Genomic DNA, 13772 nt, shown 5'->3' on the forward strand with positions numbered 1-13772 from the left:
TAATGCTTAGCACAGCACCTGGCACATAGTAGGAACCTTCCATGACTCTTCCTTCTCTCTCATCTCCCATATTCAATAAGTTGCCAAGTCTTGTTAATTCTATTTTCAGCACTTAGCAGACTGCCTGATACATGGTTAGTACTTAATAAATGTTTCCTGAATTGAACTGAATAATGTCTCTGGCATCAGTTTCTTCTGGACACTCTACACTCATGCAGCCGCCATGTTGATTCAGATCTTCTTTCCATACCTCTCTCCTGGAATAAATGCTACAACAGCTTTCGAATTGGCCTCCCTGCCTTCAGTCTCTCTCCCTTCTCCAAACCATCTTCCATACAGTTGTGGAAATAATCTGCCTGGGGTACAGGTCTAATTGCATCGCTCTCATGATCAAAACCCTTGAGTGACTAAAGTAAAAGTCCATTTCTCAGCCTGGTATTGGCATCACAGTTACGTTCCCACCAAGCTTCAGCCTGAACTCACACCCCTACCCTTTCTGTGTTCTCTCTCCACATTCCAGCTGAACTTTTCTGTCTCTGAACTTGGCATTGTATATCGGGTCTGCTGAAGTTCCATCCTCTGCCTGCAGGGTACTCCCTCCTCCTCTCCACCCTGCAGAATCCTTGTCTTCTTCTTCTTCTTTTTTTTAAAATTTATTTTGCAGGCAATGGGGGTTAAGTGACTTGCCCAAGGTCACACAGCTAGTAAGTGTCAAGTGTCTGAGGCACTCCTGAATCCAGGGCCGGTGCTTTAACCACTGCACCATCTAGCTGCCCCACCTTGTCTTCTTTTAAGACTCATCTTCCCCACAAAGCTTTCTCTGATCTCCCAGTTTGACTTGTTGGTAACCTCTCTCTCCTTGAACTACTTTGTGTTTACATCTATCCCTCCTTAATCTAACTTGAGCTCATAGAAGGACAAGGACTATCTTGCCTTTATACTCCTAGCACTTAGCACATCTCTTTACACATGGTAGGTGCTTAATCCTCACTGTCCCCAACAACACCATGTGTTAAAGAGCCTCAGTATTCTTGCTTCTTCATGGGATTCATAAAGGATACAGTCACTGCCGGAGACTTGTGCTCAATAATATTCACCCAACATTTGATTAGTTTAACTGAATCTTGGACAGCCAGCCAATTAAGAAGCAATTTATTAAGCACTTACTACATTGTAAGGCCAGAAGAGGTAACTGTGTCCTTTTCCTTAGTCACCAATCCATTACCTCTGTTAGAAAATTATTCATCATTCTAATATCTTTACAATTTTTTTTGGTGAGGCAATTGGGGTTAAGTGACTTGCCCAGGGTCACACAGCTATTAAGTGTTAAATGTCTAAGGCCAGATTTGAACTCAGGTCCTCCTGAATCCAGAGCCAGTGCTCTATCCACTACAGCATCTAGCTGCCCCCATCATTCTAATATCAATTCTCTTGCTCGTTTTATCTTTTTCTTTCTTCAACCCAAGAAGCCACATTGGCAGAACCAACTTCTATAGTCCCTTGCAGCACTGACAACCTCTTCTGAGTATTCTCTCCTACCTGGTTTTCAAGACATAACTCTCTCTTGGTTGTCCTCTCTTTTAAACTACTCCTCAGTCTCCTTTACTGGTTCATCATCCATATCCTGCCCCCAACTACGAGCATATCCTAAGATTCTGTTTGGGCCCTCTTTTCTCTCCACACTTTCTTAGCCCCTAAATTCCAGTAGGTTTAACAATCATTTCCATGAAGATGGCTCCTACATTTACACATATCCAACCCTACTTCTAACTGGATGTTCTGTAGGCATCTCAAAATACATGTCCAAAATAAAGCTCATTATCTTCCCTTCAAAGACCCTCTTCTAAAAATGCTCTGTTTCTGTTGAGGGTACCACCATCCTTTTCTTCATCCAGGTTTGCAAACTTAAAATCATTCTCAACTCTTCACTTTCCATAATCCTACACTTTCAATCTTAATGATTTTTATCTCTACAACATCTCTGGTATCTGTCATCTTCTACCTTGTTACAAAGACATTACCTTAGTAGATCTTCTGAGGCCGGATTTGAACTCAGGTCCTCCTGAATCCAGGGCCGGTGCTCTATCCACTGTGCCACCTAGTTGCCCCCCCCCTTTTTTTTTTTACTGTTCCTCACTTATGGTGTTTCATTTCCCACTTCAGTGCCTTTGCTCTGCTGTCCCCCCCCCCCCCATGCCTGTGAGGCCCTCCTTCCTCACGTCCACCTCTTAGGAACCCTAATTTCCTTCAACATGGGGCTCAAAAATCACATCCTACCTGAGGCCTTTCCCAGTTCCCCAGCTGCGAGTTCCTCCCCTCAAAAAATTACCTGTGTTTATTTTGTACATATTTATTTATGTACATGTGGTTTTCCCAGATAGAATGTAAACTTCTTGAAGTCAAGCACTGTTCATTTTTGTCTTTAGCTCCCCAGTGTCTGGCACATAGGAAGCATTGAACACATGTTCTTCAGTTAACTGATAACCCACTTATTCAATATCTGCCTTCTCTAAGGTCAACTTAGTTTGAGAGCTCTTTAAAAAAACCTGCCCCATGGGGTATTCAAAGAGAGAAGGTGAGGTCCATTGAATGCAGTGAAAAGATATATACATGTCTAAAGGATTTCTCTGAAGTTTAAAAATAAAAATTACAGCTTGAGCCTAAAATGGTAAAGCCCTTTGTCGTGCCAGCTGGAGCCATCCCAGAGAACTTTATTTCTAACCAAACAGTGGCACAATTCCAGGATATAAAGGTCAGTCCCTGCCCACTGATTCCCAGCCTCCATGTCTAATCCCAGAAAAGCAGACCTCTCTTGGCATGACCCTATGATTTCAAATGCCTGTCTAAATACTGCCAAGGCACCTTTCATTTCTTTTGTTTTGTTTTGTTTTGGGGGTGTAGGGCAATGAGGGTTAAGTGACTTGCCCAGGGTCACACAGCTAGTAAGTGTCAAGTGCCTGAAGCTAGCTTTGAACTCAGGTCCTCCTGAATCCAGGGCTTTTGCTTTATTCACTGCACCACCTAGCTGCCCCCTGGCACCTTTCATTTCAATGCACCCTTGATATTGTGCAGTGCCCACCAAAGAGGACCTTCCCTTTCATTTATTCCCTTACTAGTTTGTTTCTGACCCCTCCCCACCAAAGAAGCATCTGTAACAATTTGGGGTGAGATAGGGTCTTAAGTTTGAAGTTTATTAATTAGGTAAAGTCCTGGTGAGAATCAGGAGGAACAATTTTAGAGACAAATTTATTTTATTACCTTTGCAGTAAGTGCTGAAGCCAATAGCTATGAGAAGCTTTGTTAAGAAAGGAAATAAAACCTATAAGCTACCCAGAGGTCAAGATTACTGACCACAAGTCTCCAGCAGTAACCATATCTTTGATAAGTTCTACGAATAAGCAAGAATTCTGGGTATCTTTAATACATGTTGTTTTTGATTATGATAATGATGAAAGTTTAGAATCTTGGGGTTGGAAGACCATCTCAGCTGTCATCTATTCCAATCTATATCTGAACAAGAATATCCTCTTGGAAAGTATTGGAAAGAGCACTAGGTTAGGAGTTAGAGACCCAAATTCAAATTCTAGCTCTATAACTTACCACCTGTGTAATCATAGGCCAATCACTTCACATCACTGTGCCTCAGTTTCTTCATCTATATAATGAGGGTGTTGAATTCAATGACCTTAAGGGTCCCTTCCAATTCTTTACTGATGATTTCTATTACATAATCATAGAGTCTATGAAGACCTTCAATGATGAGAAACTCTGTCTTCCAAGAAGACTCAATCCACTTCAAGAAAGCTCTTATCCATAGGAAAGAGGTCCTTATATAAAGTCAAACTTCACCTTTCTATAGATTTTCCTCATGGCTTCTAGCTCTGCTTTGTGGGACTAAAGAAAACCAAACTGAATCCCTCCTCCATGTGACAGCTGTCTTCACATGCAGCTATTTCCTTCTCACGTCTTCTCCTCACCAGGCCAAATGTGCCCACTCCCCACAGCTGATCTTTCCATGGTGTAGTTTCTTAACTCAAGAGTTTGGGTCACACTCCTATTGAAATTTTTGCAAAGACTCATTCTGGAATCAAATATATTAGTTACTCCTCCCAACTTTGTATCAACTATAATTTTTTAATAATGCCTTTTGTTTTTATATCATATTCATTCCCTAAGCTATCCACGTTCTTTCCTTACCCAGGTAGCCGCCACTTATAACAAAGATTTTAAAAAAAGAAGTGGGGGAAAAAGCAGTTTATCAAAACCAACTATATGTCTACCACATCTAGCAATGCATGCAACATCTGCATCCACATTCTCCCAGGTGTGCAGTAAAGGGAGAGTCTCTGTTTTATATTTTATTTGAGGTGGGAAAAGGCATCTGAAGTCCAGAAGATTGGCTGAAATGCATAAAATGGGTGGCTCTATTTTCTCAACCCTTCTATGGGTCCAAATGTGAGCATTAAAAATAAGGTTTAGTTTTGTTTCATTGTTTCTTCCATTTATATTATTGTAGTCATTGCTTATAATATTTTCCTGGTTCTATTTACTGCCATACTTTATCATTTCATATAAGTCTTGCCATGCTTCACTGAATTCTTCATATTCATGCTTTCTTACAGTGCAAAAATATTCCATTATATTCAAGTACCACAAGTTGTTTATTTCCCAATCAAGAAGTACCCACTGTGTTTCTAGTTCTTTGCTATCACAGAGTATAGCTATGAATATTTTGGTATATTATTTTAGGGGGAACAAATGCCTACTATGTGCCAAACCTTTTTTTTTTCATCTGGTTTAATCCTCATCACAATGTTGGGAGGCAGGTGCTTTTATAATCACAATTCTACAGATGAGGAAATCGAGGCAGACAAATTAAGGTCACATAGCTATATCTGAGATTAGATTTGAACTCAAGTCTTCCGGACTCCAGACCATTATACCACCTATACTTTTCTTTCTGCTTTTGACCTTGCTGTACTGCATGCCTGGCAGTGGGATCTCTGGATCAATGCCCAGTTTGCCCACGTCTCTAGCACAATTCCAGATTGCTTTCCAGAATGATTAGACCAGTTCAAAATTCCACCAACCCTGTGTTAGTATGCCTGTCTTGCCACAGCCCCTGCAACATTGACTATTTCTATATTTTTCCCTCTTTGCCAATTGGTTGGATTTCAGGTGAAATTTCAGTTGTTTTGATTTGCATTTTTCTTATCTTGAGTGATTTGGAGCAATCTTTCACATATAATCAGCAAATATAATGAGCATACCATATCTTACTTCATCTAAGTCATTAAATAAGTATGTCCAAAGACCAGTCCCTGTAGCTTTCCAATGTCACTGTACATTGACCTTACTACACCAATTTTGGGGTCTGGTCACCCAAGAAATTCTAAAGCTACCTTATTGTAGCATTATCCAGTCCACGTTTTTCCATCTTGTTCACAGGAATATCATGAGAAATTCTTCCAGATGCCTTAAAGAAACATAGTTATAGTATATTTACAGTATTCCCCCAATTTATTACTCTAGTAACCCTATCAAAAAGGACAATTAGGTTAGACTGGTATGACCCTTTTCTGATCAATCTATGACAGTTCTTATTGATCACTACTTATCTAATTGTGCAATACTTTAAAGTTTTTTAAAGGTAGAAAATGTGAGATTCTATTATTTTATATATGTATTTCAGTTCTGGCCCCACCTTTTTGTCCAGCTGTAGGGTCAATCCAAGATATATTTCCTGATGAGCTAACGACTCTGGGATGACACTTACTAGATATCATAGTATAGTCAATAAATAGGCATTCTTTGTCCACTTGGTTTTCTCCTTTTTTTCTATGTGGATTTTTAGGCCAACCTCTCGAGTTCTTGTGGCTGTAAATCATTTAAAAATAAATTTTCATTAAGTTGAATAACTTAAACCGAGGACTATTCTAGGTTTGCAGTTTCAAAGTTAGGAAGGATTTAAGAAGTCAACCAAGTCCAATGTATTTTTTTAAGGACAGCACAGTGGATAGAGCTCTGGGCCAGGAGTTAGGAGGCCCTGATTTCAAATCTGACCTCAGACATTTGACTAGCTGTGTGATCCTGGACAAGTCATCTAACCCTATTTGCCTCAGTTCCTCATCTGTAAAAATGAGCTGGAGAAAGAAATGGTATCTTTGCTGAGAAAACCCCAAATGGGGTCACAAAGAATTGGACACAACGGAACAACAATAACAGCCCAGTGCTTTAATTCTCCAGGTGAGGAAACAAGCCCAGAAACTACATGATTTGCCTTATTTGGCATAACTAGCGAGAGAAAGGATTAGGATTTAAGCCCAGGAATCTGATAATACATTGATTCCAAATTTTTCCTTCCACTGTACCGTAAGTGGACCACCTTGAGAAAATAGCTATTCATAAGGTTTAAAACTGTTGGATAATTCAGGAACTTAGCCTTGAATTTGCTGAGCACACAGAATCATCTACATCTATGGTAAGCAGCCCAGAAAAAAGTAGATCACACTGTGGTAAGCCAGGGAAAGCCTGAGCCGGCAGGCCAGCAAACCCATGAGCTGTATCCCTCTCCCAACTGTAATGAGTCAGGTCAATCTTACCTTAATTTGGCTTCTTTTTTTTTTTTTTTCCTGTGAGGCAATTGGGGTTAAGTGACTTGCCCAGGGTCACAAAGCTAGTAAGTGTTAAGTGTCTGAGGCTGGATTTGAACTCAGGTCCTCCTGAATCCAGGGCCAGTGCTCTACCCACTGCGCCACCTAGCTGCCCCTAAAAATATGGAACGCTTCACGAATTTGCGTGTCATCCTTGCACAGGAGCCATGCTAATCTTCTCTGTATCGTTCCAATTTTAGTATATGTGCTGCCGAAGCGAGCACAATTTGGCTTCTTTTTTAACCCTTCACCTCAATCCTCCTTAAACCACTCACTTATTTCAACCTAGTCCCCTTTATTTCATCTACTTTTTCCTCCCTACCATAAAAAATACAATATTAATTAATTCAAGCCATCAGAGCATCTTCCCAGTCAACAACCTCTCTATGTAGATTGGTGAGAGACCTAAGGGTTACTCCTTTTTTGTTACTGAAACATGGTTTGTCTTTCTGTGATTCCTTTGTGAATGTGAATGCTTATAACATGGTCCCAGGTGGTTGGGTGATCCATCCCACTTTATTCTTAGCATGGAGGTCAAATCCCTGGAGATTAGTTTCCCATTTGGCAAAGCCATTAGGCACCTTAGATGGGATATAAGAATTGCTCTAGGATCATCTACTTTTTGATTCTAGATTTTCACAGGAAAAAGTATATATATATATATATATACATATATACACACATATATATATGTATATATACATACATATTTCAGATTTATATTCAGGGTCAATTCTCAGTTTATAGATAAAGAAACTGAGGCCCAGAGAGTTGAGGTGACTTTTAAATAGCAGAAGCAGCATTTGAACACAGACCTTTTGATTTTTTTTTTTAAATGTAGTGAGGCAATTGGGGTCAAGTGACTTGCCCAGGATCACACAGCTAGCAAGTGTTAAGTGTCTGAGGCCGGATCTGAACCCAGGCACTCCTGACTCCAGGGCCGGTGCTCTATCCACTGCACCACCTAGCTGCCCGACCTTTTGATTTTAAACTATGTTGTCATAATACCACACCAATACCTCTTGTTTAAATTAGTCAGTCAAAATCAACCTCATGGGTTTATTGTAAGGAAATCTCTCTTTAAAATACTATAAAAAATGATGAGCAGGATGCTATCAGAAAAACCCGGAAAGACCTAAAGGAGCTAATGCAAAGTGAAACGTACTGTGTACGAAATAACAACAATATTGTAAGATGATCAGCTGTGTATGACTTAGTTATTTTCAGCAATACGATGATCCAAGACAACTCTGAAAGACTTATGAAAAATGTGATCCATCTACAGAGAAAGAACTGATGGTATCTGAATACAGATTGAAGCATACTTTGTCGTTTGTTCCTTTATCTGATGTTTTGTTTTTGTCTGTTTTCTTTCACAACCTGGCTAATGTGGAAATGTTTTGCATGGCTGCTCATGTATAACTTAAATTGAATTTCTTGAGTTCTTAGGGGGGGTGGGGAGGGAGGAAGAAAGAGAATTTGGAACACAAAGTTTTAAAAAATTGATGTTAAATTAGTCAGTCAGTCAATCAATCAATAAGCGCTCAGTAAGCATCTACTATGTGCCAAGCTAGGGAGTGTGGTTACAAAGACAAAGAATGAAACAATTCCAATTCTCAAGAAGCTTCCATAACCATAGTCACATAGTTCTACAATCTTTGAGCTTGAATAAAAACCTTCCAACAGATCTGAGGGAGAGGCATTGTTCCTAAGGGACCCCACAGACCTAGAGAATTCCTACTTGCTGAATATTGACCTTTTATAAAAGCAAGCAGTATTTTCTTTTCTTTGAGAAGTTCATGGGACCAGTTTTTAGCCATCTTTCCCTAAATGTCTAGGCAGAGCCAGGATGAAGTATTTGTAACCTTGGGTAATATTTAAAGATTGGGCCCCTACTGAGTTATATATCTACCAGAAGCTTTGAGGCTTGGCTGCCAAACATGTAACCTGACTGATCACATAATCAATAACTCTATGACAGAAAGTAGTAATGAGAGTCACAACAACACCTTTCTACAGCACAGGGCCAGGGACATAATAGGTATTTAAAATATGTGTGTTGATTTTAAAACTTAGGAAACATTTTCTTCGCACCCAAACTCTAAGGCGGGCAGCACACCATTATTGTGGTTATTGCCATCATCATCCTTATTGAGGCATCGTGTTAAAGTGCAAATTGTACTAGTCTTCAAGTCAGCAGAGCCTGGGGTTTAACTCCCACTTCTGATCCTCCTTTGCCATCTAACTGCAGGCCAGTCACAGCCTCTTGAGGCACTGGTCCACATCTGTAAATGATGTTAATTAAAGCATCTTCCTTCATGGGTATCAATATGAAAGAATGCATGGAAACTGCTCTTCAAACTTGGAAGTGTTATGTAAATGTTAACTACTATTGTTATTGCTGTTGGAATTAGTAGTATTAACTTTCCAGTTTTACAGGTGTGGAAACTGAACAATTGAGTATTTATTTATCCAGAGTAATACAGTTAGTTAGGGGCAACCAGGTGGCCCAGGGGATAGAGTGCTGGGTTTGGAGTAAAGAAGATCTCAATTCAAATCTGGCCTCAGACACTTACTAGCTGTGTGATCCTGGGCAAGTCACTTCACCCTGTCTGCCTCAGTTTCTTCTTATGTAAAATGAGCCAGAGAAGGAAATGGCAAATCATTACAGTATCATTTGCCAAGGAAACCCCAAATGGAGTCACAAAGAGTCAGATGAGACTGGGAAAAAAAGTTGAGAGGTTCTTCCCAAATGGGATCATGAAATCTCAGATATGACTGAAAAACGACTGCACAAAAAATACAGCTAATTAGTCAAATAGCCAGGATTTGAGCCCAGCTTTTTCCCCTGACTCTAATATAGTGCCCTTACCCCCAGGGAAGGGAAGTATCTCATTTACCCCAAATCACTTGGGTATTATTTGGTGTCAGAATTAGGACTCAAACTCAGGTCTTCTGACTACAAGTCTAATATTCAATAGAAATCAGAATTTTCAGGCCTTAAATAGACATGTTTTATAAAAGGACATTTTTTAATGTACCCTCAATGCAACCACCCCTCCACACTTACTACATACAAGGCAGCTATGTGCCTTGCCTGTCCTTATTCCAAACACTGGTCTGACCACAGGTCCGACTCATATCCTTATCTCATGTGGCTGCTGACATGCTAAACATGTCATGTGCTTTCTTTTGATTGGTGCTTAGAATCACAGACCAGCTGCACCTTCAGAAAGGCCTCTGGCATCCCCCTCTTCTCAGTCCTTCATATACCAATTCAGATCATGCAGCTAAGTGCTGGGCTTGGACTGAGTCCTCCTGCTTCAAATTCAGTGCTCTTTCTACTCTCCACTCAGTATGTTCCTTTACAGTTGAATCAAGGCTAAGACTGTTTTCGGCTGCACCTCTTTTCTCCTTGCATCCAAGCCTTCCTTTCTCCCACCTCTCAGATGCTGACACCATTTTCCTCCAGTTTGTTGGAACCACACTGAGAATAGCATCTTCCCACAAGTTGCTTTTTATATGTTTTGATCCAGAGAGGTGTCCTTCATGCACTTCAGCACATCCTTGGATGACATGGCTTCTCATGTTCTGCGTTTATTTCTCAAGAGTTTGCAGGGCAACTGGGTCCAAATTATTTAAAGTGGCCTTTACCTTACCTCCTTTTCCTGCCTTAGGCAATTACTTTTCTGCAAATAACTGTACTGGGCAAATAACTGTGTCCACAATTAGCTAATTGCCGGCTCGATGAGCCACTTATCCTTTCAAACTTGGCTTTTATAGTTGTATGATTAAGCAGAAATTCATCTCTTTTTTCCTTCTTCTGGTTTAGAGATTCATAGCTGTTTCCCACTCTCATTTCCCCGGGGTGTCTTACAGTACCAGCACAAGACTTCCACTTTTGTCTTTCCCTTTAAACATGTTGTATTTTTATTCATGCAAACAGTGGCAACTAGAGTTTGCAATTCTTGAGAACCTTTCATTCTCCTATCTCTAAGCACATTATAAGTGCAAACTAATTCAACCTTCTAGGAAAATTAACCATTATCATCACTATTCCACTTGACAAATGGAAAGGTATGAATGAAAAGGTGTAAGGAAAAAGGGACCAGAATCTAGAACATAGAATACTGAATATCAGCAGTGGCCTCTTCCTTCAGCAATTTCTTTTTCCAGTAGTGAATATCAACCTCCCAAATATATCTACTTTCAAAAGTATATGCCCTTCAGAAATTTACTATCTCCTGATTTTTCCTTTTAGCTTTTCTTTTTTTTTTCTTTTTGCCCGGCAATGAGGGTTAAGTGACTTGCCCAGGGTCACACAGCTAGTAAGTGTCAAGCATCTGAGGCTGGATTTGAACTTAGGTCCTCCTGAATCCATGGCCAGTGCTTTATCCACTGCACCACCTTGCTGCCCCCTAGCTTTTCTTAAATAACTAAAGTCGACTAAAATATAACTTTTCTTGTATGTTCCCTCCTCAAGTCCACACACTGACTACTACCTTTATTTCCAACATAGAAGCAATTTGCTTAAAAAAAAATCCCTCATTTATAATTTCAGAGGAAGACAAAAACGGTAAAAGTAATACATTTATATTCATGAAGATAATTCAATGTTTTTGTTCTGAAGGGAAGTCAAGCCCTCCTAGTCAGTTTCACATTCCACCTTTCTCCTTAGGGAATTGGCAAGTTGAATACCAGCACCCAAGAAACAACCAACTAATTATTAGCTGTCTCTGACATCCAAGCACTGCAACCTTTCCTACCTTTGTGATTCTCTTAGGCAGAAGTGAACTAGGTGATGGGGGAAACATCCCTCGCGCCTCAGGAGAGACTGAAATACCAATTTTGTTTTCATTCCAGTGGTCTCTGCCCTCCTTCAAAAGGCCTTTCTTTCCTGTTTTCTTAACACATTAGCATAGAAAAAAAGACAAGTACAGAACAAGAGAACAGGGGGGTGAAAGAGGAAGAGAAAGGGGAAAATTAAGCTAGAAAGCAGGAGAAACACCTGGATTAGCACTGAAAGCAGGCGAGAGTCTCAGAGCAATGAGGCCATCTGACACATGAAGCACGTGCACATCCTCAGGTGGGTTTATCCAGACCGAGAGTAAACAACATAAACAGATCTATACTCATCTGTCTGTGGAGAAAGAGGAGACCTGACAATGGCCAGTCCAAGCAAGGTCAGAATGGGGGAAATGGTTTTCACTCACCCAGCACAAGGAGTTCTACCGAGTCCTCATTTTTGCCTTCCACGTCGTCAGGGGTGGTGACGATACAGTAATAGAGGCCACTGTCTCCCCACATAACTTTCCCAATTTTGAGCTCTGCACCTGTCACACAAAAACAAAAAGAGCCCCAGGATCAGAGAGGTACTTCAAGAGTAAATCCAGCCTCTTCAAATTGCAGGCTGAGACTGAGGCCTAGAAAGATGATGTCTTGGTGGCAAAGTAGAGATTCCTGACTAGCTGGCCCTGTGTTCTTTCCACTATTCCCCATAAACCCAAACCTAAAAACCATCGAGGAAACCCAATGATGATAAGATAGGAAAGAGAACTTGAAGGCCTAGAAATTGGTCTTTCCTTCCCACTATTCCCTACCCCTCCCTTAAGTGTTGTCTTAGCTTCCCCATAATTTAAAAATGGTCTGTGGAAAACTGGGATCGTATGCCTCCAGTAGAAGTACTATGCTCTGAGACCCATTTACTTCCCTTCTCTTTTTCTTCCTTGCACTGATGTCTCCTCCCTTTCCATTCCTTCCTCTCCCTACAGGACACACAGCATTGCTTATCCCATGTTAGTAAATCCCTAGGCTAAGAGGGTTGCTACTTCATAGTACAATCCTGCAGAACAGAGATAATTTCAGATTTGGGGTTGGTCCTACTCTAGTTCCAGAGGTGGATTATTTTGGGGAGAATGTTGATGTTTGGGACAGTCTCCAAGATCCCAGAAAAATCTTAGAATTAGCCCAACTCCCCAGAAATGAACAGGATCCACAGGGGTTTTCCAACCCAAGAATAATCCCCCATCAGCCCTGATTCCCCAGGCCTGATCTTGTATAAGAAATTAAGGTCAAGGAGAAGGGGGCGATAAGACCATTAGATCTTAGATTTAGGGCTGAAAAGGGCCTTAGGGATAGTTAGGACCTTAGAAAATTTTAAACAAACCACACCTTCCCTCATTTTACAGAAGAAGAATCTGAAGTTCAGAGAAGTTGTAATTTAAAGACACACGTTCCTGCTTTGAACTTCTCTTCTTCCCAAGTCAGAAACAATTTAGCAAAGTTGGCCACACCAAGGGTATGTTGGCACACAGTTTGATGTCTGGTAAAGGAGGAAAATCAAGTCCAGGACCAGATATCAATATCACGCCGAAACAATGCGTGCCCAGGACTCAGCTCTGTCTCTTCTCTAGACAGTTCTTTCCAGTCTAGCTCCAGGGAGGGACAGAGCACTGGGCTTGTGATCTAAATGCTAGGCTCACATCTTAACTCTCTCCCTGACTAGCTGTGTGACCCTAGACATGTCTCTGAGCTTCAGTTTTCTCATTCATAAAATAAAGATGAGATAGCAAAGGGGAGATGTCGAATCTAAGTTGCTAGTCCATCCAAGCAGCTGATTAATCCTTTGCTATGCCTTTGTCCCTCATAATCAAAGATTTATAGAGTTAGAGGGGCCCTCAACAGCTCTCTCTCCCCGACAAGGTTAGGATTGTGTTAAAACAATGACAATGACAATGACAATGACAACAGATTCCCTCTAGCCCCAATTACCTTCACCAAAGGTGATGTCCCTTCCCCGGTAGAACTCTCCAAGGGTGACAACAGCTCCTTGCTTTGAGGCCACAACCCGCACTGTCCGCCGGCTGTCTACACAATCCAGGTAGGGGTCCCACTCTAGGTTCCTTTTGCTGAGGGGCTGGGTCCCGCCGGTGGCCATGCCCAAGGCTTCCTTCATTCGGTCCTGGCAGTAGGACTTGAATTTCCACTGGATGACGGCCGGCTGCTGGGAGGACGTGCTGAAGCGGCAGCTCAGCACAACCGGCTGGAACAGCATGGCTTTCTTCGTCCTCTCTGGTACGATGACCTGCAGGCCTTCAGCCACTGCTGGGAGAGCAAGAA

At 41.1% G+C, this 13772-nt stretch overlaps 1 protein-coding gene and 1 non-coding gene across 6 annotated transcripts in view; both read right to left on the minus strand.

The window, feature by feature from the left end:
* The window catches only part of ILDR2 (immunoglobulin like domain containing receptor 2), a 99958-nt gene that overhangs the window by 54451 nt on the left and 31735 nt on the right, over positions 1 to 13772 (minus strand). For 4 of the 5 annotated variants that reach the window (XM_044001688.1, XM_044001684.1, XM_044001687.1 and 1 more), the window contains exons 2-3: positions 13425 to 13757; positions 11867 to 11986 (exon numbers count right to left, since the gene is read on the minus strand). In XM_044001688.1, coding sequence (XP_043857623.1) covers positions 11867 to 11986; positions 13425 to 13757 — 453 coding nt within the window. The remainder of the gene's footprint in view (positions 1 to 11866; positions 11987 to 13424; positions 13758 to 13772) is intronic. The other variant, XM_044001685.1, reaches the window with a different exon arrangement.
* On the minus strand, positions 6771 to 6877 carry LOC122726865. The gene has a single exon (XR_006352859.1). It is a non-coding gene; the product is annotated as a U6 spliceosomal RNA (small nuclear RNA).

Source organism: Dromiciops gliroides, chromosome 4 (genome assembly GCF_019393635.1).
Source record: "Dromiciops gliroides isolate mDroGli1 chromosome 4, mDroGli1.pri, whole genome shotgun sequence".
Lineage (NCBI taxonomy): Eukaryota > Metazoa > Chordata > Mammalia > Microbiotheria > Microbiotheriidae > Dromiciops > Dromiciops gliroides.